General features: G+C 37.6%; 3 protein-coding genes across 4 annotated transcripts; all 3 read left to right on the plus strand.

The window, feature by feature from the left end:
- Nucleotides 1-12,443: 12,443 nt before the first annotated feature.
- LOC113321426 (serine/threonine-protein kinase TOUSLED-like) lies at nt 12,444-20,224 on the plus strand. 2 transcript variants are annotated; one of them, XM_026569328.1, is made up of 16 exons: nt 12,444-13,164; nt 13,697-13,786; nt 15,050-15,268; nt 16,222-16,272; nt 16,442-16,549; nt 16,645-16,689; nt 16,894-17,006; nt 17,166-17,232; nt 17,398-17,464; nt 17,739-17,836; nt 17,924-18,103; nt 18,392-18,602; nt 18,823-19,087; nt 19,219-19,273; nt 19,570-19,731; nt 19,839-20,224. In XM_026569328.1, exons 1-16 carry the CDS (start codon nt 12,955-12,957, stop codon nt 19,959-19,961), a joined length of 2,064 nt encoding a protein of 687 aa, XP_026425113.1. In that variant the 5' UTR covers nt 12,444-12,954; the 3' UTR covers nt 19,962-20,224. The 2 variants fall into 2 exon arrangements, with proteins under 2 accessions (XP_026425113.1, XP_026425114.1); XM_026569329.1 differs by having other exon boundaries at nt 15,059-15,268.
- A 239-nt stretch (nt 20,225-20,463) lies between these two features.
- On the plus strand, nt 20,464-23,533 carry LOC113321427 (beta-glucosidase BoGH3B-like). The gene is made up of 9 exons (XM_026569330.1): nt 20,464-20,955; nt 21,035-21,251; nt 21,345-21,435; nt 21,532-21,677; nt 21,766-22,009; nt 22,099-22,203; nt 22,302-22,484; nt 22,575-22,779; nt 22,879-23,533. The coding sequence occupies exons 1-9, from the start codon at nt 20,733-20,735 to the stop codon at nt 23,367-23,369; spliced, it is 1,905 nt and encodes a 634-aa protein (XP_026425115.1). The 5' UTR covers nt 20,464-20,732; the 3' UTR covers nt 23,370-23,533.
- Nucleotides 23,534-23,727: 194 nt separating this feature from the next.
- On the plus strand, nt 23,728-25,158 carry LOC113324492 (3-ketoacyl-CoA synthase 9-like). The gene has a single exon (XM_026572813.1). The coding sequence runs from the start codon at nt 23,728-23,730 to the stop codon at nt 25,156-25,158; it is 1,431 nt and encodes a 476-aa protein (XP_026428598.1).
- The last annotated feature ends 209 nt before the right edge of the window (nt 25,159-25,367 follow it).

A 25,367-nucleotide genomic window follows, 5' to 3' on the forward strand; every position in this document is an offset into this window, starting at 1 on the left:
ACTGCTCAACCAGTTACTCTAGCAGCAATCGAAGCTCTCATCAAATCTCATACCGAGATTTTGGCAAAAAACATTACTGAAACTCAAGTCCATGGAGGAAAAATTAGGGTTAAGAGATAACAAGCTTGAAGCAATGCAGATTCAGCTTTTCAAGGTTGCAAAACACATAAATATAGATTTGGATATGCCTGAGCTTGTAGACTTAGAAAAAAAAACTAAAAACGATACACTTCAGTTTTTACAGAATGATGAAGTACCTAAAGATGTATTGCGTACTTTAAACATTAAGAAACCGTATGAAGGGTTCATAGGTCATTCAAATAAGAAGCTAGTTTATCCTACACTCGACAGTGATGATGAAGATGAACGTGAGAACGATCTAGAGAAGAATTGGATTGAAGAACGGCGTTTAAAAACTGGTCACAACCCTTACAGTTCTTTACCCGAATATAAGCTAAAATATGATATTCCCAACTTCTCTGGAAATTTTCGTATTGAAGAACTAACTGATTGGTTCTTTGAGGTAGAAGCTTTTTTGAATTTATGGAAGTCCCTGAAGATTCTAAGGTCAAACTTGTGACTTACAAGCTCAAAGGAGGAGCTGCAGCCTGGTGGGATAAGATCTGTGATGATCGTAGAAACGCTAACAAACCGAAAATACGTACTTGGACACGTATGAAAACTTTGATCAGGGATAAGTTCTTACCTAGAGACTTTATGCAGCAACTTTTCATCAAATTGCAGAACATTCAGCAGGGGGCACGCACTGTTGAAGAATATGTGTCATTTTTATAATTTGGTGGCACGAAATCAACTCAAAGAATCTGAAGAACAGTTAGTTGCAAGATTCATTGAGGGGCTGAATAGATTAATACAAAATGGTATGACTCATTCAGTTTTTACTATGGTCGAAGCGGTGCAGCAAGCTATTAAGATAGAAAATCGCCTTCTTCGTTTTCTAGGACTTATCCATCCAGACAAGGGCGTTATCAAAAAATTCCAGGGGTACCAATTCATCTCAAAACTTTTCTCCAGATACTGTTTTGACTATTCCCAGGCCTCCTTATGATGATGTTAGCCATTCACATCGACAACCTAGCCATATTGTGCCTTATACTCCACCTCTGGCTACACCTATCTTAGCCAATCCAGTTGATCTTCAGCCGGGTCAGCAGTCTCACTCTCTGCAACCAACTCCTCCTACTACAGGGAATCGGTTTCATAACAGGCAACAAAATTTCCACCGCAACAGAGAACTACTAATACTTATGCAAAATTTCGTGGAGATAAGTGCAATAAATGCCAGCAATCGGGGCACACGTCTAGTGATTGTCGGAAATTCAATGCTTTGATTGGTGAACCTCAGTTCATTAATGAAGTCACTGGTGCGCTTAATGAGTTCGAAGATGAAGACTCACCTGGTGATGACGATGAGTTTGTTGGGATGATTCGTCCATTATTTCTTACTCAACAATGCAAGTCTCAGAGACACAGTATCTTTAAATCCAGATGTTATATTGGGGGTAAAATCTGCAAGATGATAATTGATAGTGGCAGTGTGGATAATTATATTGCTGATCACGTAGTTAAGAAGCTTGAACTACCAGTAACTTCTCATCCAGAACCTTACACTGTAGGATGGGTTAATGCCTCTAGCACACAGAAGATTACTCTTCAGTGTTATGTGTCATTCTCTTTTGAGGGTTATGAAGACACAGTTCTATGTGATGTCATTAATATGACGGCAACCCATCTTCTTCTTGGCAGACCTTGGCAATACGATCTTCACGCGGTTCACAATGGATTCGAGAATACTTACACTTTTGTTCATAATGGGAAAACCAAGGTTCTTAGTCCATCCAATTCCACTTCAAACTCTTGTGCGCAGACTGATGCTGTCGTAGCCACTGTTATTCGTTCTTTGCACCCACAACATTCTTTACATTCCCATGAAGATTCTAAGCCTATGATTGAGTTGCCTGCAAAGGTGAAGCCCTTATTATTTCAATATAATGTTTTATTTCCAGATGAACTACCAACTGCATTACCTCCTTTACGGAATATTCAACACTGCATCGATTTTATTCCTGGAGCCTCTTTACCAAACCAAGCACACTATCGCTTGAGTCCTGCTGAGCATGAGATATTACAGGGACAGGTAAATGATTTGCTTACAAAGGGTTTGATACGACCTAGCAACAGTCCTTGTGCCAGTCCTGCCTTCTTGGTTAGTAAAAAAGACAATGGATGGAGGATGTGTATCGATTGCAGAGCATTAAATCGCATCACCATTCCTTATAGATTTCCGATCCCGCGTATTGATGATATGATTGATTTACTGTCGGGCTCTATTATTTTTACTAAGTTGGATTTACGCAGTGGTTACCACCAAATACGCATTCGAGGTGGAGATGAGTGGAAAACAGCATTCAAGACACGTGAAGGTTTATATGAATGGCTGGTCATGCCATTTGGGTTATCTAATGCACCTAGTACTTTTATGCGACTTATGAATCAGGTTCTCCAACCCTTTCTCAGTAAATTTGTTATTGTCTATTTTGATGACATACTAATTTTTAGTCGCAGTGAGCCAGAACACCTCCAACATCTTTCACAAGTGTTTCAAGTTCTTGCTGACAACTCTTTATATGTTAATTTGAAGAAGTGTACCTTCATGGCTTCTTCAGTAACATTTTTGGGATATGTGATTTCTACTGATGGTATTCATGTCGATCCTTCTAAAGTTCAAGCAATTGAAGATTGGCCAGTTCCTACTTCTTCGTGATGTTCGTAGTTTTCATGGTTTGGCTTCTTTCTATCGAAGATTTGTGAAGAACTTTAGCTCTATTTCTGCACCTTTGACTGACTGTCTCAAGAAGGAGAAGTTTGAGTGGACGGAAGCAATGGATAAAAGCTTTATTCTTCTTAAAGAAAAGCTTTGTACGGCACCAATTCTTGCACTTCCGAATTTCAACAAGCCTTTTGAAATAGATTGTGATGCATCTGTTGTTGGTATTGGTGCAGTATTATCACAGGAGGGTCATCCAATTGCATATTACAGTGAGAAGAATTCAGATGCACAAAAGAAATGGTCTACATATGAATTAGAGTTATTGGCTCTTGTTCAATCTCTTAAGCAGTGGCATACTTATCTTATACATAGGGAATTTGTTGTCAACACTGACAACCATGCTTTGAAGTTTTTGAATACTTCTGCTAAAGTTAACAGAATGCATGATCGATGGCTTTCCACACTCAACAAATACACTTTCTCCGTGAGACATAAAAGTGGCAAATTGAATCAAGTTGTTGATGCCTTAAGTAGAAGAAGTCATCTATTAACAACAATTCGTAATGAGAGTTATGCATTTGACTATATCAAAGACATTTATCCAGAAGATGAAGATTTTGGCAAACTATGGGATCAATGCAGTTCTCAAACTCATGGGGTTGATGATTTTCTTATACAAGAAGGTTTTCTTTTTAAAGGGAATCGATTATGTATTCCTCAAGGGTCTTTACGTTTACATCTTATGCGAGAATTACATGGCAGTGGTCTTGGTGGTCATTTTGGGAGAGATAAAACCATTGCCCTGATTGAAGAAAGATATTTCTGGCCATCTTTGAAACGTGATGTACAAAAGTTCGTACAAAAATGCATGGTCTGTCAGAGAGCAAAGGGTACAATTCAAAATACCGGGTTGTATACTCTTTTACCAGTTCCTGATGCACCTTGGGTTGATATAAGTATGGATTTTATACTTGGTTTACCTCGTACTGCTAGAGGTAATGATTCTGTTATGGTCGTAGTTGATCGTTACTCTAAAATGGCTCACTTCGTAGCTTGTAAGAAATCAACTGACGCTTCTAATGTTGCTTCTTTGTTCTTTAAAGAAGTAGTAAGATTGCATGGGGTTCCAAAGTCTATCACTTCTGACAGAGATACAAAATTTTTGAGTTATTTCTGGAAAAGTTTATGGATGCGCTTAGGCACAGTTTTACAATTCAGCACAACTTCACATCCGCAAACTGATGGACAGACTGAGGTTGTTAATAGATCACTTGGGAATTTGATTAGAGCTAAGTGCCTGGATAATAGTAAGCAGTGGGATGTGTTATTGCCACATATGGAATTCGCTTTCAACACTTCTGTGAATCGTTCTACTGGGAAAACTCCATTTGAGATTGTGTACTCTAAAGTACCTAATCATACTCTTGATTTGGTAGCCTTACGCACCACACAGAGTACAAACACTGCAGCCGACTCTTTTGTAGACAAAGCAACTGAATTACATAATGAAGTAAAATCTAAACTGGAGAAGTCCAATTCTAAATATAAAGAGGATGCTGATAAACACAAGAGGTTTAAAACCTTCAAGGAAGGGGAGCTCGTGATGATACATCTAAGAAAAGAGAGATTTCCAGTGGGTACTTATAACAAAACCAAGATGAAGAAATATGGTCCTTTCAAGGTTTTAAAGAAGATCAATGATAATGCTTATGTTATTGATCTACCAAATGATTGGAATATCTCCAACACATTTAATGTTCAAGAGATTTTTACTTTTCATGGTGACAATGAACTTCTGATTTGTTTGGACAACTCGAGGACGAGCTTTACTCTAGAAGGGGGGACTGATGCAGGGCATACTACAATTCCAGAAGATTCCGCTTAGAGGTTTGGCTTCCATGGTTTCCTAGTTTCAGTCTTTCTTATTTTTAGGATTCTTTTAGATTTCCTTTTAGTTTTCTGTTTCCTAGTTTAGTTATTCTTCAAGCCTATATAAAGGCTAGATTAAGTCTTGTAAGAGCTATATATTACTCAATCAAATTATTAAACACAAAACTTATCTTTCTCTTCTTGCTTGAATTCTCTTCTCTTCTTGCTTATAGCAATCTAGTATTGCTTTCTTTTACCTTGTTCCACGTTATTCAGCTATCATGAACCTCGTCTGTTTCTTCTTCCTTTCTTCTCGTGACCACTCGAGCCTCCACCATTGAGCAACATCACTGCCAGATCCTTCATCATCAAACTCGATTCCAACCAAAGATTTCTAACTGACTTCCAGCGTCGAGAATCACCAGCACTACTCCTTGTCTCGTCGTCTTCTCTCAGACAATCGATGCCACCATTCAAAATCATACCAAGCCACTCGAACATGACCAAGCTAGCAAACATGCTCATCTCCGTTCGCGTTTATTCAAAGCTCAGTCCCCATTAGGAAGTGAAACCTAAAGAAATTGTTAGACAACTCGAATATTCCTCTACAGGTGTTCGTCATATGTAGACCACAAATGCAAATGGACACGTTCTCCCATATTTTTAGCCCATAGTGCAAGTGACGTGCTTGAATCGATCCTTTGTCCACCAGACTTTCTACCGTGAGTGGTACTAAGTGCTGATAATTAGACTTTAACATGGCAAGCCATAGTTATTTTCGTAAGTGTCATAAGTCGCAAATGGCCATTTAACCTCCAATTTATCCATTTCTCGTTCGAGTGATCGAATTCACTTGTACTTTCTACAAAAGCACTAAAATAATGTTATTAGCCAAACTATCGAGTCCTAGCTAATATAAATATGGGTAAAATATAGCACTAACGTGCTATTCAACACCCCCACACTTATATTTTGCTAGTCCTCGAGCAAAACAGGAGAAGACCCGTTACACAGCTGGTCACATCATAAGAGACAATTTGACCCGCTACACAGCTGGTCATTAAACGAAAATTTGACCCGCTACACAGCTGGTCATTAAACGAAAATTTGAAATATCAAAAACAAGACCCGCTACACAGCTGGTCATGACAAATACCATACACAAGACCCGGTACACAGCTGGTCATAACCCTAAAAGCATGATGATAATAAATTTTTTTTAAGACCCGCTACACAGCTGATCATCTTTTTTTTAGATCCGCTACACAGCTGGTCATAAATTGCAAGAAAACTCCTGAAAAAGAAAAAGGAAATCCCCCGTACTTAAACATTGTATTGTCCTCAATGAAATTCAGTCATCCGACATAAAATTTAAGATGGGAAATTCATTATACGCGAAAATAAACAAATAAAAATAAAATAAGAAAATAGAATTACCTACTGGAATATAATAAAGGATTCTCCATAAATCAACAACCTAAATAGTTGGGGATCTACCCAAAAAACAATATATACAACCAGTGATAACCTCAGATCTATGTTGTAGCAACGTAAAGATATAAAGATTATCAAAAGGAAAGAGCTGCCCACATACCTTGTTTTTGCAAAGGATAAATCGTCAGTAACAAGAATTACCGACTCAAGTGGTTCACTGTGGGTGGAACTGGAACCATTTGGGAGACATGCACAGGCAAAGACAAGTCACGAGATGCAAAATAATCTAGTAATACTGGAGAAGCACGCAATTCTAATCCAAAATTAGGAATCTTCCGAAAAGTTGTGCTAACAATTATAGGCATATTAACTTCTCTACTAGGTTTGCAAACCTGCATCATCATAAACATCATCAACCAAGAAATCAATAGGAATATCACAATATAGATGATTAGAAGTAACCTTATAGATAGAGTGTAATGTCTCTAAGTCGTTAGACTTAACTACAGTTTCCTCAAAATTAAAACATTCTTCATAAGCATCATTGTTATAACACTGATATGTCACACCGTCTAAAAGAATGGTGTCCTCAATCTTAAACTCATCCTTTTGAATAGGCGAGTGATCATTAACACGATCAGGAGTTGGACTAAATACACCACATTCACTTGGTATGACAATGTCTCTATTCCTATGATCACAACTATCAAGTTCATCATCATTCTCCATACACATTGATTCATTAGCTAAAGCGGTTTCATCATAAATATCAAGAGTATTAGAAAAATTAGAACTTGTCTCCTCAGTAAGACCAGACTCTTTTGCCGTCTGCGTTAGTTGAGCAACCGATAAAGCATTTTGTTCAGCAATATGAGCATGGGCTTTACTAAGCTCGGCAAAAAATAACTCATTAGCTTTGGTCTGTTCAGCAATGACAATATGGAGGCGTTCTAACAAAGATAGTTGTGATGCAGATGGGTCACAGTAAGATTGATTATCTCTCTCATACTATGACGGAGAAATGTGTGAATAATAATTGGAATCAACAAATTGTGGCTCATAATCAGGGTAAGGTTGGTAATGATCATAACCTTCACAAGGTCTAGAATGATCATACCTATGAGAATAATTCCAATCATTATTTTCACACTCGGCAGGTTCTAGATAATTAGAAGGTGCATATGCACACTCCTCAGGTGAAATATCAAATGACTCCTCTGTCTTAGCTCTTTTGGTAAGATTCCAAAAAGCTATAAAAGAAGTCAACTCGCTGGAAACCATTATACAAAGTAATTCTCAATAACTCACCTTGCAAAAGCTTTGCGAGAATATCAAGTACTTACTTTAGGCCAGTTGTTGACTTCAATCGTCGCTCTTCAGACTAAGGTACCTAAGAAAAATCAAATAAGCTACGTAAAAAAGAACTAAAAGAAAATATAAAAATAAAAGCAAAATAAGCCATGTAAAAAAAATAATAATAATAATGTACAAAATACCAATTAAAATATTCCACAACCGCTCCCCGGCAGCGGCACCAAAAATTGATAGGATAAGGGTATACGCTATATGTGATAACCGCAATCGCACGGTGTCTAACTAGTAGACAGAGGCAAGTACGGGTCGTTCCCACAGGGAGCGATGGAAATACTGTAATCGATATCTCTAATAAACTAACCAACAAAGAAGTTTTTGATTTTTTAAATTGAAAATGAAATAATAAAAGTAAACTAATAAAATGAGGCCAATGGAAAAGTCAGTAACCAGGGTTTATAGTATCCACCATTATTTCTATTCAATTACTGAAATGAAACATAATCCATGAATATTTGTCTATTGTTCGTTCTACTGACACCACCTATTATATGTATTAGAGTCGCAAATATCACTGGGACACCCTAAGCATGGCACATCAAAAAACTAAACCCAAACAAGCACCATCAAATTGTGTTAGCGAGAAAGTTATACGAAACTAAATTATTTATTCACAAACTGTATCTGGCTTTTCTAAGCACAACCCATCAAAGTTTTTAAACGAAGCATGGATCATCAAATAATAAGACAAATATATTTGCAAAACTATCAATTACGAACATAGGTTTTTAAAACCGGTGAAGCAACAACTTATATTTTCGATCAATCAATAAACATTATTCAAGAATTAATCATATTCAATTCATAATAGCCTCCAAAACATAAATATTTCAAATCAAAGTTTTCTTATGCTCAAAGTGGTTTCTATCATAAACCCTAATTATAAAATTTAGCAATACATGGCTTTCTCAAAAGCCATAAAAAAATCTAAATAAGAACAACCCACAAATCAGATGGAATTGAAATGACAAATACTCCAAACCCTTGGTTTCCAGTTGCGGCTCCGTTAACCTCCTTCTCTGGTTTTGGCTCTGTAGCCGCCTCCAGTTCGGCTCCGTTAACCTTCTCTGGTTTTGGCTCTGTAGCCGCCTCCAGTTCGCCAAGTTGCGGCTCCAGTCGCCGACGTACCCCTTCTCTGTCTGTTTACAAATGTTATATATAGGTGACGCGAGAATTTCCAATCGAGACCTAGGAGAATATTTTCAAGGCCCAGTCCTAACTCAGAACCCATGTCCAAAACCGGACCCAGCTGGCATGAAATCAACAAAACAATCTCCATCCCATTCAAACCTCAACCACAACAGCGAACTATATTCCATCTACGCTCACTTTCGAACTCAACAGCTGCAACTTTATTCTTATTTTCAACTGTCTCTTCATTGTACACACCAACAATCACCAGCTATCTTCAGCTTGCTCCATCTCCTCTTGTATATATTCCTCGAGCCAACACCAACAACTTCCGTCTCAATGGATGAAATCCATTACGACAGTCACCATTTGAATTCCACCAAAACCCTGGAATCCATCACATCAAACTCATAGCTGAATTGGTATTCCACTCCATCTCGGTGTAACGAGCTTCCCCTTCGACTGCTTAGAACAAGAATAATTCCGGAAACTGCAATGTATCGAGCATGACCTTCTTAATTCCGACAACTGCACCAACTTTTGTATTCCTCCTACCAACCACGACGCCAGTTTGTCTTCTCAAGCCTTCATCCACCGATCCCAGTAGCTTCACAAATCAGACTCAAGACCATCAACTTCCATCGCTATTAACTTTATCAACCAGCAGTAGCTTCATCATCTTCTCTGTTCATCTCCTCCTATCACCTGTCCCTTCCGACATCTTTCTCGGTCCATATCACGACCTTGCTTTTCTCCAACAACACCTTTACAACCAGCACCACTGCTGGCTATTGTTTCAGCTATCACGAACCTCGTCTGTTTCTTCTTCCTTTCTTCTCGTGACCACTCGAGCCTCCACCATTGAGCAACATCACTGCCAGATCCTTCATCATCAAACTCGATTCTAACCAAAGCTTTCTAACTGACTTCCAGCGCCGAGAATCACCAGCACTACTCCTTGTCTCGTCGTCTTCTCTCAGACAATCGATGCCACCATTCAAAATCATACCAAGCCACTCGAACATGACCAAGCCAGCAAACATGCTCATCTCCGTTCGCGTTTATTCAAAGCTCAGTCCCCATTAGGAAGCGAAACCTAAAGAAATTGTTAGACAACTCGAATATTCCTCTACAGGTGTTCGTCATATGTAGACCGCAAATGCAAATGGACACGTCCTCCCATATTTTTATCCCATAGTGCAAGTGACGTGCTTGAATCGATCCTTTGTCCACCAGACTTTCTACCGTGAGTGATACTAAGTGCTGATAATTAGACTTTAACCTCCAATTTATCCATTTCTCCTTCGAGTGATCGAATTCCCTTGTACTTTATACAAAAGCATCAAAATAATGTTATTAGCCAAAATATCGAGTCCTATCTAATATAAATATGAGAATAAAATATAACATTTACGTGCTTATCAATAACCCCACCTTCTATAAGTATTTTTGTAAGAACAGACTCTATGGGGATAACATACCCCGTGTAATTTCAGTTTAATCCAATAAATTTCATGCTTCAAGAAAAAAAAAGGTACAATCATCATTTATTATGAATTTTTCCAATGTGTAAACAACCTATAATATACCCGCTCGATGTTTTAAAAGAAATATAGTAGATAGTTTAACTTTTTGTTCCTAAGGAAGGCATACTTATCAATTAAAATAAAGCGAATTTCATAGACTTTTTTTTTTGATGAAAAATACTTGAGTCACGTATTTACGGTTTTAGTTCATGAACTGTTGCCAAAACTTCATGGACTGTTTCCTTATTCATGAATTGCCTTAACAACATAATAAGTGTTGCTTTAACGAATCACTCATAGCTTCTCGTCATAACGCGAAATAGAGTGACTCTCGGCTCGTTGAATTCGTATTCTCATTCACTACCATATGAGGACATTTCTTGGGATAAAGGTCATTCTCATAAAAGTTGTGGGCTCAAATATCCTCGAGTATATACATAAATGTATATTTACTGTCATATGAATTATTATTACATAGAGTGAGCACTTGTTTTGATAGATAGATAGGTAGAGTAAGTAAGAGAATCAAGTGCTTGTTACTAAACATCAATGAAGTTCTCCAGCATGTGTTAGTATATTCTTCAATCTCCATTCTTCAAGGATAGCTTTTATTCTATACTCTACTACTAAAATCTAATGTAATCCAAAACTGATTTTAGTGACTAAATCAAGGATGTGTTTTAGTATTTAAATTTGACAACCGACTTGACATACCAACGCCATTGGGTTCAACTGAGCAACATTCTGACAACTGCAAAAATGAAATTAAAGCATATATGATATTTTGTAAATTACTACCTATGTATTTCTAAGATAGCTTCTATTCTCCATTCTTTAAGGATAACTTATATGTAAGCATCTCCAAATAAAAAAGGATTTATATATATATGCTAGCTCTAACCAGATTGTTTCCTTTCGGAATCAAATACACATTTCTTAACAAGCTTTGTTAGTGGCAGTACAATCATCACTTATTATGAATTTTTCCAATGTGTCAACAACGTGTAGTATATTCGCCCGATGTTCCTCGGGAAAGATAGTAGATAATTTAACTTTTTGTTCCCAAGGAAGCATACTTATCAATTAAAATAAGTATTGGAATCTATAAATTATTTAATGTCATTTACTGTAATTTTTTTGGCTTTCTGATCCATCTATATTCGATATCAAATACTCTCTTGTATTAATAGCCCTTTTTCGTGCTCCAGAGGAAAAATAAAGAAGGTTATTATTGGGGTGTCACACTTTAATAGAGGGGTTTCATTTGAATTCTTAATGTCCAAAAAAATGGTTATGGGATACCTAACACATATACAAAATATCTAGATTACCCTTTAACTAAAATAAAAACTTAAAAATCGTAGAAGTGATTTTACGTCCAGGTTTGGATTAATTCCAACCGTAGAATTTTATTCGCATGTAGTTTTACGTCCAGGTTTGGATTAGTTCCAACCGTAAAAGCTCATTTTACGTCCAGGTTTAATTCCAACCGTAGAATCCGATTTTACGTCCAGTTTTCTTTTAATTCCAACCGTAGAAGTGATTTTACCCCCAGGTTTGAATTATTTCCAACCATATAAGTGATTTTACGTCCAGGTTTGGATTAATTCCAACCGTAGAATTTTATTTGCATGTAGTTTTACGTCTAGGTTTGAATTAGTTCCAACCGTAGAAGCTCATTTTACGTCCAGGTTCTTTTTAATTCCAACCGTAGAATCTGATTTTATGTCTAGTTTTCTTTTAATTCCAACCGTAGAAGTGATTTTACGTCCAGGTTTGGATTATTTCCAACCGTAGAAGTTTATTTGACGGCCAGTTTTTCTTCCCACAAAAACTTTGTCCCAGAATTCACCAAGTATACAACAAAATTCATTAATTTAAATTTTATCTAATTAAATTAAATTAAAATTAACTAAATAAGGATTGTTTAGTCATTACAAAATTATTTTAGATAAGGGGCTTTTTGTATTACTTATGAGTGACCTGCTTTTCTCCTATTAAATGACGCCCCTCTAATAAAATGTGACGCCCCAATAATAACCTTCAAAATAAATAAGGGAAATTTATCAAATACTCTGACACACTCGCCATGCTCCAACACCATATGTACGTAGGTCCATAAAACAGACCCATTCAAGCAACAATGAAGGCAATAGTAGAGCTGCACCCTTGCCCATCCCAATGAATCAATGATCCCATCATCATCCTATGATTTTTAAGTTAAAAAACTTACGGCACACACCAACTACATCCCCACCCCCCACATTTAACACCACCAAAAAAGGCAAAGAGTCAAAACCCAAACAATTTGCAAATCGCACACACAAGAATTCAGATTTAGGGCATCAAAAACGCACCCACACCAACTTACTCCATTCGCACCTCTAAATAATCTCCAGATCACAAACAACCTACAAACTTACCTTGTTTGCAATTCCATGCCTCTTTTTTTAAGCCCACCAAAACCATAGACGTAACAAAGGTTTCATTTTCCCCTTCTGTTCTGCAATATTCATCGCTATTTCCTCTTCAGAATCTACAGATTCTCCCCCAAACTTTCACTCTACTTAGATTCTCTCTAAAAAAACCTTTTTCGTTTTTGCATTTGTAAACCCAAATTGCAAAACTCACTGGTTTTCTTCAATAGGCTGAATTTTCTCTAAGTGTCTGGGGGCGACAATTACTTTGTCAACTATCTTCCGTGTCAACCCTAAAATTGCACATTATGGGTTTTTTTAGTTTATATTAGTTGTTTTTAGTCTACTGGAGCTTTTTAGATGATTTGAATTAGGGTTTTTCTGGAGTTCTGGTTTACTCTTTTGGATTTTCACCATGTCGGATGATTTGTTTCTGCAATTCTCTTCAAACTCTTCGAATCAATCAGACCCATCTTTGCCTACGAAGCTTGCTAAACTCGAAGCTCGGATGGCGGGAAAAGGGGCAACCCCTGTACAAGCATCTTGGTCTTCTGTTAATAAATTTGGAGCTGCTGAAGAACTAGCTATGCCTGAGCAATCATATTCAAGCGATTCAGAAGAGGATGTTAGTACATTTTATTTTATATTTGCTGAAACTGTATATAGACTGTCATTTCCATGCTTAGCTTTGTTATCTTTGTTTGTTTTTTCACCTTTGGATAACTCAGTTGCTTGCCCATTGATTTGACTCATAGGTTTAAATTGTAGTTCTCAAAATCTTGATTTTATGTTTTAGTATGAGCTGTCATAGGTTTAGGAGCTACCACATTGCTACAGAAACACATGCAGCTATTTGTTTCATCTGTTTTCGACACTACCAAAGTTATCAATGACAAGTGGTATAGGAACTGTTTTGGTAGGTGTTGGTTTGTTGCTGTACCATCCGATATACCAGTTCGGAACATATCAACGTCTTTCGGTTGTTAATATCTTGTTTTTTCATTAACTGTGAAAGTCGTATGAAGAGGTCTTATTGATGTAATCATCGTTAATTATCAGCGGTATTAATCGGTTTCTCATGTTTTTTATTATCTGCATTGGACATATATATTTGGGAACCGAATTCTAAAGTTGATATATCTGTATCCTGATGTCAGACTGCAGCACAGTTTCTTATACAACCAAATCCTCAGAAGCGATTGAAGCTTCAAGAGGATGCTCAGTCGATTAGTTTCCAACAATCTCAGGTAATTTGATGTGATGAATCGTCTTAATTGTAACTTTGCACTTTGTTCGTTCATTATTTTGCTGGAAGTGATTAGTGCTGAGCAATACAATTTTGAAGTTAGTATGTATGTTGCTGTCTTCATTATGTCCTTTCGGTTTTTATCGAGTTGGTATCTGTTGTCATATAGATATCACCTTGTTTTAGTACATCTAACTTCATCCGAATTTGGGTGAGTTATGTGATTCCATAGTAAAATCTCGACTGGCAGGTTAGCCAATTCATGATTAAGTTTATAAACTACCCATAACGGTCGTCTGCCACTTGTAGTTTTTGTCATTGAAAGACACAAAGTAAACCATGTCACAAATTAAGACTATATACTAAAAAAGAAAAGCTGAAAGAAATGAACCTAAAGATAGGACGAACATTTATTATGTGCTTCTTCGTTAAGCAAAACTTCAAATTTTGCTGGTCCAGGCGCAGTTTTGTCTAATGTGGATCTATAGATATCATTAAAACCTGGTTCGATTTGACCTAGGTCTTTCGCGCTTGGGGAAATTTTGCATTTTTACCCAGATCACGGGGAAATGTAATAATAGGAAAAGAAAATTAAAAGCGTATTTTTAACTGGCCATTTTGGATGCTCTTAGAATTGTGGAGTGTAGCGGTTTGCTTTATTTCTTTTTTTTTCCCCACATGATCTTCCTGATGATTAAATCAATCTCATTCCCTGGATCATCTCAGTGGACCTGGTATACATGTGAAAGATTAGCTGGGGGTTATTTTTGCAGGGAATGTGATTTCACTTATTTTTTTATTCATATGAAACAGTAGTTACTATTAATTACAACTATGGTATGTTGATAAAGACCATATCATGTTTCAAACCTTTCTTCTGTTACTAGCAAATTTGTAATTAATGTGCTAATTTAATTGGTTATAATCATGACACACCCGTCTCTATTTTTATTTAGTTTATTTGTAGAAAGATTGTATTCGGCATTTGGTTTTGATGGCATGCCCACCTGCCTTGCTCGTTCTTATATACGTTACTAGGGTATCCATATTCTTCTTTAGGTAGGTTTTATCTTGGAAAACGGGATAGCTGACATGTAATTTTTGCTTGTATGCATATGTTTGCTTACCATGGCATTTCTGTGCCATGTTTTCAACTGAATGTCTATCCTACTTGTGGCATGCTATGTGTTTTAAGTATTCTTTTCTCATGTCTATTCTATCTATATCCCTTTGTTTGGGAAGCTAATTCATATTAATTCTAAAGGAAAAACAGGTACCTGCTGAAGAAAGAATTAAAACGGTTGATACAGGGGATGCAAAATTTGGTTCTGAAGATACAGTAAGAAAAAGACAAGGTCGTGGCAGGGGACGTTCTAGTACAGGCAGAGGTCGTGGTTCAAAAGCTAATGATCAAGTCCGTCCACAAGCTTCTCCTTCCACTTCTCCACCATCAAATGGTCAACCTGAGAACGCATTGCATAAGGTATGCCATAGGCAGATATTACCAGACATCTTGATGTGGATAGTTAAATTTTTACTACACTGTCTCAGTATGGTTTTGTTTTCTCAAATACTACTTGTTAGTGCTTAGTTTGTTAAATAAGTCCTCTTTACATTAATAAGGGAACACTTTACAATGGCTTATGCTGCAAAAAGGCTGACACAAGTGTTAGTTGCTTAGTCCACTTGCAACTTAGTGACAAATTTCAGTATCTTTAGTGAGCACTTGGAGGGCTCTTGTCTACTGGTATGTCATCTTTAATTCGCTATAGAAAATGATGAGTGCTGCTAAGCTGTTTTTCTTGGGAATTAAACTGTAAAAGTTTCTTTAGGACCCTGCATCTTGGTGCAGTTTGGCGCAAAGAGTCATTCTTCAACCTAGACTTACGTACCACAGGGTAATTTCCTTGTAAGATAAAAGATAAAATTTCACTTCCACTGTAAACAGTAAGTTTAGGTAGGAATGAAATAATCGGTCTGAGGTAGTTCACTTGAATCCCTTACTATGCTCTGCAGTTGGCATTTGTCACTTTCTACTTAGTAATGCAACTGTAACGATTTTGTTTTACTGCTCGATGTGGTGATAGGTAGATTGCAAGCAAAGCATTTCAAACATCACATGAATAATTAATGGGTATTCACTTAGGTAGCCACTTCATCTGCTTTACATCTTGCAAGGTCTGAGCCTGAGCCTGGACAAATTTGTTGTATTGACACCCACTAATATACCTATATGTGCTTACGCGAAAGCTTAGCTTGGTTGCACTCTTGAAACACTGAAGAATTGTAAAAAAAACAAGCTTAGGGTGAACGACAGCAAGAATAAGCACCATATTTGAAATGATCAAATTTAGATACATAATGGCAAGTCTTTTAGCTCCTATTATTTGGGGATGGCTGCTCCAAGCTAATGTGTTTTATTTGCTCCTTTTTAAGGAGAGTCGACCTAAAGAAGTGCATGGTAAGGATGAGAAAGCTTTCATAGAGGTATGTGTTGTGACAATAATTCATTTTCTGTTTAGTCCCACAATGAAGGTCGTGATCAGGCCAGTGATACAACTTTATGTATTCGGTTTTACCTGTATAATCATTTGGAGGGTTTCAAAGTCATATATACACAGTTTATCATGATCATATCCAATCTGTCATGAATTAGGAGGAAAATGTGTCCCTGCGGGCTGAAGTTGCACTTCTGAAAGAGGAACTGCGTAAAATGCGTCAAGAAAGATCAGACGGACAGCAGGAGTCCTCACAATTAAAAAAAGTAATTGGCTAGTTCTTGTTGCTTGCTTATAAAATAGTTTTTCATCAAATTACATCAAACCAGCCTTATATCTGTGTTTGTTCTGATATACTCAGGAATTGAAAGACATTAAAGATCAAGAGCAGCAAACAAAACCAAAGGTACTGTTTTACGTTGTTTCGATGTTCTTTGCGTTAGTAATCTGTCTCCTATTTTGAGCTTTAAAACTGTGACTAGATACATGCAGAAAAAATCTCACTGAAGTCGTGTAGAAACATTTCAATACTGTAGTAAGATTATTTGGTTAGTAACCCAGCAAATGTCCCTGACTCCTGTTCGGCCTTTTCCCTTCTTGACTGATCCAGAGAATAAAAGTTGTATCTGAGCTCCTAATATCTGTCTCGAAAGCAGAGAGACAAGAAGCAAGGATGAAAGTACGCCAGGATTCGTTGAGATTTGGCAATGTGGGTGTGTTGAGGTATGATTGATGCTTTTTTTAATTAGGGCACCTGCAGGCATGCACTATTTTCCTGTTTATCTTAAGAATCTAACTTTAAAAATTGAATTTCCTTGGAGAACTTAGTCATGCATTAACCCGGTTGATTTTTGTTGGTTTATGGCATCTTGTACACTATAGAGCTGGCACTATCATATCAGAAACATGGGAGGATGGACAGGCACTGAAAGACCTTAATACTCATCTTGTATGTTCTTTCAGCTTCATATTTCCAGATATGATATTGTTATTAGCTTCACATTTCTATGTTGTTTGTTTATTTGAAATTAAACCTATTATTCACCTTTAAATTATCCAAAAGATCCTTCCTGAGGCTGATGTATTTCCATGTTCTTATATTTTTTCCTTCCAGAAACATTTATTGGAAATGAAGGAGTCTATTGAGCGGCACAGAAAGTCATTGAAGAAACGCCAGTCTGGTATTTTGTCTTATCTTATACATAGTCAATATTCGTTTCACTTTTTGTTGAACCAATATGTTGCCGATGTCAGTGTGGGATATGCATAGTTTTGGATTTTAACTGGAGCCTGAAGGTGTAACAGAACCCGATGGTCACTTCATTCTTTTTGTCAAGAGCCTATCAGTTTTTTAAAGTGTTTACTTACATCTGGTTTTTCTCATTTCTGGGGTTTTAGCATTCTGATCTTGTACTGGTTGATGGAAGTTTTCTAATTGGTTCTATTGTTCTGAAGACAAGGGCGATGGAAATGATGCCGAAACAGGAATGCCAGAAGAGGAATTTCTCGTCCAGGATGAAATTTGTAAAACTCGTCTGGCCAGCATCAAACGTGTAAGTTTCTTCTTATCTTCCCATGTATATACATCATTAAGTAAACACCACAAACTTTTTGACGGTCATCTTGTGAATATGCTTTAGGAAGAAGAAGTTTCTTTGCGGGAGAGAGATCGCTGTGAACTAGAGAAGGGTAGACTGATACGTGAAATGAAGCGTATTCGTGATGAAGATGGATCTCGTTTTAACAATTTTCAAATTCTGAATCACCGATATGCCCTATTGAACCTTCTCGGAAAGGGTGGTTTCAGTGAGGTTTACAAGGTATTACTCCCTTTCTCATTCCACAAGTGTATATACTTATTGTCTGCTTCGCTAGACAAACAAAAATGTCCAATTTCTTCTGCTAGTTTTATTGATTGCATCTCCTGAATTTGTTTCTAAGGTTAAGAATAAAAAGAATCTTTTCTTTTGGTGATTTCATCTTCTGAGAAATGTTACCAAGGTTCACAATTTGAAAAGCAGATTGCTTAGATCATTGTCAAGCCTATATATAGGCATTTGTGAGGATATACTTTTTTGCAGTGATTTGAAGTTGGCACTTTCAAGCAGGCATTTGACTTGGTGGAGTACAGATACGTGGCATGTAAACTTCATGGTTTAAATGCACAGTGGAGTGAAGAGAAGAAGCAGAGTTATATTCGCCATGCTATTCGAGAATATAACATTCATAAGACATTGGTGCATCATCATATTGTTCGGCTGTGGGACATCTTTGAAATCGACCACAACACATTTTGCACGGTTTTGGAATATTGCAGTGGTAATTTATAAACCTTTTATATATCTGCGTATACTGTTTGTTAGTCAATGTAGTAGGATCTTACCTTTTTAGGAGAACATTAATAGGATCTTAATGTTAGGAGAACCTTACTGTTTGTTAGTCAATGTACTACAAAATGCATCGAGTCCTCTCAAACTAATTTTTTTAGGAGAACATTAATAGGATCTTACCTTTTTTTCTTGTGAAATGTTGTGCTTAGGGAAAGATCTTGACGCAGTTCTTAAAGGAACACCTGTACTTCCAGAGAGGGAAGCGAAGATTGTTGTTGTTCAGATATTTCAAGGTCTTGTTTACTTGAACAAGAGACCTCAAAAGATCATCCATTATGATTTGAAGCCTGGAAATGTTCTCTTCGATGAACTTGGTGTGGCTAAAGTTACTGATTTTGGTCTAAGCAAGATAGTGGAGGATGATGTTGGATCTCAAGGCATGGAACTTACGTCTCAGGGTGCTGGAACTTATTGGTGAGTCCGTCAAGTAGTTACCTAGACTATAAAAAGTCAAGAATTACCTTATTCGCATTCTGTTCTATTTTCTCTGGCAGTAAATGAATATCTTGGATATTACTAAATCACGATGTCTTTTGCATTTACAGGTACTTGCCTCCGGAATGCTTTGAGCTCAGCAGAACTCCTCTTATTTCATCGAAGGTTAGTGTTTGAAGTTTGCATTTCAAAACATAGTACAAGTTTTTGGATGAGCTGTTGGACATCTCGTCTCTAAAATCTCTCATCCGTGAGTTTGAATTCAAAAGCAAGATTGGTTCATGTCCACAAAGCTACAGTCAGCCACTGTGAACAGTGAACTATATAAAAGTTCCGCTTCGCTAAATATGCTAATCTAGTTAAACATGTACCGGGAATGAACTTAAGAGTTTAAGCTCCATTTTCCCCGTTTCATAAAATAAGCATGCATTCTCTTTCTTAATGCTGTTATTGTGTAATAGGTGGATGTATGGTCAGCTGGTGTTCTGTTTTACCAAATGTTATTTGGCAAAAGGCCATTTGGGCATGACCAAACACAAGAGCGAATTCTGCGTGAGGATACTATAATAAGGGCACGCAAGGTAGAATTTCCATCGCGGCCCACTGTCTCAAGTGAGGCAAAGGTGCGCTTTCCCATCCCCTCCTTATCTCACTGCTTAGTATAACTTAGGTTTGTAGTTGACAATACAATATCATTAATGTGTGTGTTCTTTCTTCTCATGTATTACAGGATCTAATTCGACGATGTTTGACGTATAACCAAGCAGATAGGCCAGATGTTCTGACTATTGCTCAAGATCCATATCTTTCCTACACAAAAAAGCGAAGTAATGATACAAGAGACTTGACTTAAAGCAACTGAAGGGAGGCGTAGCCATGAGTATACGGGATTATTCCATATCTCAGTGAAAAGAAGATGGCCGGTTCATTCTTTTGTTTACCCTCATGGGAATTTTGTAAATGTGTAATTTTTTGGTTTTTGTTTTATACTTCGCCGTTAAGCGGACTTGTTCCAGTTCTTGTCTCTGGATTTTTTCTTCTGTTTAATATACATAATGTACTCGGTCCATAATCTCTGTTTTTCATACAAAATGAAATCAATAGTTTCTCTCTTAAGAAGTAGAAAATATCTGAGATCATCAACAAATTATTCACCTTATAGAAGCCTTAAGAGTTCAAAATCAGGCGAGCCGGGTGTGGGAGTCTGAAACCTGTTTTGGACAATAAACATGTATCTATGTCAGCTATGCAGTTAAAAGCAGGATTTGGTTTTATGTATGATAAGGTTTAACAGTGAATTTCACCTTTAAAAAACTAAGTCAAAGAGGCAGTTAAGATTATAGCGGGAAATAATATGCGGACACTTGTGTAGTTGGATCATTCTTACTTATCTTGTTCTATTGGCCATTTATCTTGGAAGACTTCAAAAATCTAGGCTATTTCTAAGTAACTAGTGACAACAAACTAGCTTACTCATCTTCAGCTAGTTTAGGATCTCACCTTGATCACCAATCCTTGATCACTTCAGATCCCGATTATTGTGCTCCAACAATTATCTTACACTCTACAGAACTTAAAAATTGTTTGTTTGATTATCTCTTACTCTCATACAAGTACAGCAATAATGGAGAAATGTTTGATCTTTTTGATGGGATATCTGTTTCTATGTCTGTGTTCACCCATGGCTGAATCCAGTGAATACATGAAATACAAAGACCCCAAACAGCCACTGAATAGTAGAATTAAAGACCTGATGTCAAGAATGACACTGGAAGAAAAGATTGGTCAAATGACACAGATTGATAAACGATTCGCAACATCTCAGATGTTGAGAGATTACTCAATTGGTAATGCATATTAATCCATTTTTTTTCCTATCATCAATTAAGATCAGCTGAACATATCGAGTTATATCTGTGTTGACAGGGAGTGTGTTAAGTGGTCAAGGTAGTACTGCTTCCGTTGTTGAGGGCGTTAAGGCAACCCCGGAAGAATGGATTGATATGGTAAATGATTTTCAGAATGGTTCTCTATCCAGTCGTCTCGGAATCCCAATGATCTATGGGATTGATGCTGTTCACGGCCATAACAATGTATATAAAGCTACAATCTTTCCCCATAACGTTGGGTTAGGCTGTGCTAGGTAAGTTTCTTTCTGCTTCGGTTTTCATATAATAAAATGTAAGATTTGACTCTCTTTTTTTTCAAAAAAAAACAAACTTGCTGCATAGTACAGGGACCCTGAACTCGTTAAGAGAATTGGTTCTGCAACAGCTCTTGAAGTTAGAGCTACTGGAATAAATTATGTTTTCGCCCCATGCATCGCGGTAAAAACAGCTTGTAATATGGGCATTTTCAAGGCAATGGCCTTTCTGAATGAAGCTTTGTTTCAGGTTTAATTTTTCTTTAATAATGTGGTATAGGTATGTAGAGATCCAAGATGGGGTCGATGTTACGAGAGTTACAGTGAAGATCCTAAGATTGTTCAGGAAATGACTGAGATAATTCCTGGTTTACAAGGAGATATTCCACCTGGTTCTAGAAAAGGAATTCCTTATGTAGGTGGAAAGTAAGAATTTTAACACTCTCAAATAATTTGATTGATAGTGTAAAAATGATAGAAAAGAATGACTTGATTTTTGGGTATGACCTTGCAGTAATAAGGTGGCAGCTTGCGCAAAACATTTCGTTGGTGATGGTGGCACAACAAAGGGTATAAATGAGAACAACACAGTTACCGACTGGCATGGACTACTCAGTATTCATATGCCTGGTTATTACAGTTCTATCATCAAAGGTGTGTCAACTATCATGGTTTCATACTCAAGCTGGAACGGCGAAAAGATGCATGCTAACCGTGACCTTATCACTACCTTCCTCAAGGACACACTTAGGTTTCGGGTACGTAAAAACCCCTGACTAAGCTCTAATGCACATATCTGAAGCTCATTTCTTAGACTCATACAAGTTGTCCTATGAGTTATGTACAGGGTTTTGTCATTTCGGATTGGATGGGTCTCGACAAGCTTACTGCACCAGAACATGCTAACTATACTCATTCTGTGGAAGCTGGGATTAACGCAGGCATTGACATGGTACAGTGATCACAGCGAAAAAAACTTCAATCTGCAGTATAAATCTTATATGTAACAAATCAAGTTTGAATGCTTCCTTTTGGTTTCCGGTTTTGCAGGTCATGGTTCCTATAAACCACACTGAATTTATCAATGATGTAACCTACCTTGTTAAAAAGAGCCTGATTCCCATGAGCAGGATTGAAGATGCTGTAAGGAGAATTTTGAGGGTCAAGTTCACCATGGGCCTTTTTGAGAACCCCATTGCGGGCTTCAGCTTTGTCAACCATCTTGGAAGCCAGGTTAGCTTGGTTTTATGTTGGAGTCTTTGGGTTCTTTATCTCTTGCTTGGACGTTGGATAAGTGTACCTAGCTAACATATTATAAGACAGGCGCACAGAGATTTGGCTAGAGAAGCGGTAAGGAAATCACTTGTGCTATTGAAAAATGGAAAGTCGGCCAATGAGCCATTATTGCCTCTACCAAAGAACGCACCTAAAATCCTTGTTGCCGGTAGGCACGCTAACAACTTGGGTTTGCAATGTGGTGGTTGGACGATAGACTGGCAAGGGAAAGAAGGAAATAACATCACTGCTGGTACATTTTTATGTTTAACCATGAATTCAAATCGTACAATTTAACTAGTTTTTCTTTCTTATGTCACTTAAAAACACAACTCATGTTCTGAATGAACAGGAACAACTATCCTTGATGCCATAACATCTGCTGTCGAACCACGCACCGAAATCGCTTACAGTGAAAACCCTGAACCTGAGTTCGTCAGGTCTAATAACTTCTCATATGCTATCGTTGTCGTTGGGGAACAACCTTATGCAGAGAAATACGGGGACAATTTTAACTTGACATTTCCTGAACCTAGCTTGAGCACAATGAAGAACGTTTGCGGCTCTATCAAATGTGTTGTTGTTGTTATCTCCGGACGACCTCTTGTGATTGAACCTTATCTATCAGATGTTGATGCTCTTGTGGCTGCATGGCTCCCAGGAAGTGAAGGCCAAGGCGTGACTGATGCCTTATATGGAGATTATGGGTGCACCGGAAAGCTTTCAAGAACTTGGTTTAAGAATGTTGATCAGCTCCCGATGAACTACGGCGATGAGCACTACGATCCACTCTTCTCATTCGGTTTTGGACTCGAAACCATACCAACAAATACAACTAGCTAGATTTTTCTTTTTGGTAACGAACATCTCGTTCTCTCGCATTATTCTCAAGACATGTATAGTAAAGGCCACGATATATATGCTGCCGCTTATTAATTGGAGTCTAGATATCAATTACCAATTTGCCAATTTGGCAAAAACACGACTTATCGCTTTCTTAAAACGCGTTCTCCCATGCATATTTAAACTGTACGGTTGGGGAGTGTAATCATACACGGGTATTCTGCCTTGACAAAACCGCCTTATCATCAAGTAGGCATGCAGTAACACCATTTTTAGGGTTCGAAACTCAAAACTATAAGACTTGGCGTCTTGCTTTGTTTGAACAAAGAGAAGCACACAAAACAAAAGAAACTAAACAATGAGAGGAAATGATAAACTAACAAATTTCTTACAAATGGATCTCAAGTTTGGTTGCCATTACTTGATCTTTATTCTTTTTCTCATACCGGTGCTCATTGAAGCTGCTAGAATTAAGTCAGAGAACGTAGATATACTTTGGCTTCAATTTCCGATGAATATTTTAACTTGTTCTCTCTTCATTGTTTTAGGTTCGACCCTTTACATAATAATAACATCTCGTCGTCAGCCTGTCTACCTTGTTAGCCATGCATGTTATCAACCACCTTCTCACCTTCAAGTTCCATCTCAACACTACCTTGAATTGGCTAGAGCTATTGGTAATCTCAATGAATCTTCGTTTGAATTTCAGCGTAGGATTCTTGAGCGGTCTGGGCTAGGAGAAGAGACTTATCTTCCTGAAGCATTGCACTGCATACCTTCCGAAGCTTCGATGGTCACCGCTAGAGAAGAGGCGGAGCAGGTCATGTTCGGCGCCTTGGATAGTTTGTTTTCTAACACAAATATTAACCTCCAAGATATCGGTATTCTAGTTGTCAACTGTAGTTTGTTCAATCCTATTCCTTCCCTTTCGGCCATGATAATTCATAAGTATGGATTGAGATGTCATGTTAAGAGCTTCAACTTAAGTGGAATGGGTTGCAGTTCTGGACTGATTGCAGTTGGTCTTGCAAAGGATTTGCTTCAAGTTCATCGTAACACGTACGCGATTGTTGTGAGCACTGAGAATGTTACCCAGAGTTCGTATTCCGGTGACAACAAATCTATGATGATAGCTAACTGTTTATTCCGTGTTGGTGGCGCAGTGATTCTTCTTTCGAACAAACCTCAAGTTAGACAGCGAGCTATGTATAAATTGGCTCACCTCGTGAGAACCCACCGTGGGCTAGATGACAAATCATTTACTTGCGTTTACCAAGAGCAGGATAAAACCGGGGTCTTGGGTGTTTCACTATCCAAAGATGTTACGAGCATAGCTGGAGAGGCACTTAAAATCAATATAACCACGTTGGGTCCTCTCGTCCTCCCAATCAAAGAACAACTTCGATTTTTCGTAACGATGGTCGTTAAAAAGTTGTTCAGGAAATCAGAAATCAAGACTTACATCCCGAATTTCAAACTTGCCTTTGATCATTTCTGTATACATGCTGGGGGAAGAGGGGTTATTGATGAACTGGAGAAGAGTTTACAGTTGTTGCCGGTTCATGTTGAGGCGTCTCGGATGACTCTTCAAAGATTTGGTAATACCTCATCCAGTTCAATTTGGTACGAGTTGGCTTACATCGAGTCCAAGGGAAGAGTTTGTCAAAACGACCGTGTCTGGCAGATTGCTTTCGGAAGTGGCTTTAAGTGTAACAGTGCAGTGTGGGTAGCACTCAAGAATGTGAAGAAGCCCTCCACATCTACCAAGCAGATACCTTGGGAAGCCTAATCAGTTCATATACGCATCATTCTAGAAACTTAATCATTCATGCGCATATCACTGCAGAAATTTTCTCCATTATGATATGATTATCAAAGGATTAACCGCCTTTATTATCTTTATTATCATCATTATAAAAGGCTCTTGTGCAGCTCTTGCACGGTTCATTTGAGCTGTGAGATACCATGACCAACCATACTTTTTCCATTAAATACTAA

Source organism: Papaver somniferum, chromosome 11 (genome assembly GCF_003573695.1).
Source record: "Papaver somniferum cultivar HN1 chromosome 11, ASM357369v1, whole genome shotgun sequence".
Taxonomy (NCBI): Eukaryota; Viridiplantae; Streptophyta; class Magnoliopsida; order Ranunculales; family Papaveraceae; genus Papaver; species Papaver somniferum.

Excerpts from the sequence above, each read along its gene's own strand:
- LOC113321427 (XM_026569330.1), top strand. The coding sequence starts at position 20,733 with ATGGAGAAATGTTTGATCTTTTTGATGGGATATCTGTTTCTATGTCTG. Across the intron at positions 21,436-21,531 it reads TTTTCGCCCCATGCATCGCG|GTATGTAGAGATCCAAGATG; the intron begins GTAAAAACAGCT and ends AATGTGGTATAG. Across the intron at positions 22,485-22,574 it reads TCAACCATCTTGGAAGCCAG|GCGCACAGAGATTTGGCTAG; the intron begins GTTAGCTTGGTT and ends ATTATAAGACAG.
- LOC113321426 (XM_026569328.1), top strand. The coding sequence starts at position 12,955 with ATGTCGGATGATTTGTTTCTGCAATTCTCTTCAAACTCTTCGAATCAA. Across the intron at positions 16,550-16,644 it reads AGTCCTCACAATTAAAAAAA|GAATTGAAAGACATTAAAGA; the intron begins GTAATTGGCTAG and ends TGATATACTCAG. Across the intron at positions 16,690-16,893 it reads AGCAGCAAACAAAACCAAAG|AGAATAAAAGTTGTATCTGA; the intron begins GTACTGTTTTAC and ends TGACTGATCCAG.
- LOC113324492 (XM_026572813.1), top strand. The coding sequence starts at position 23,728 with ATGAGAGGAAATGATAAACTAACAAATTTCTTACAAATGGATCTCAAG.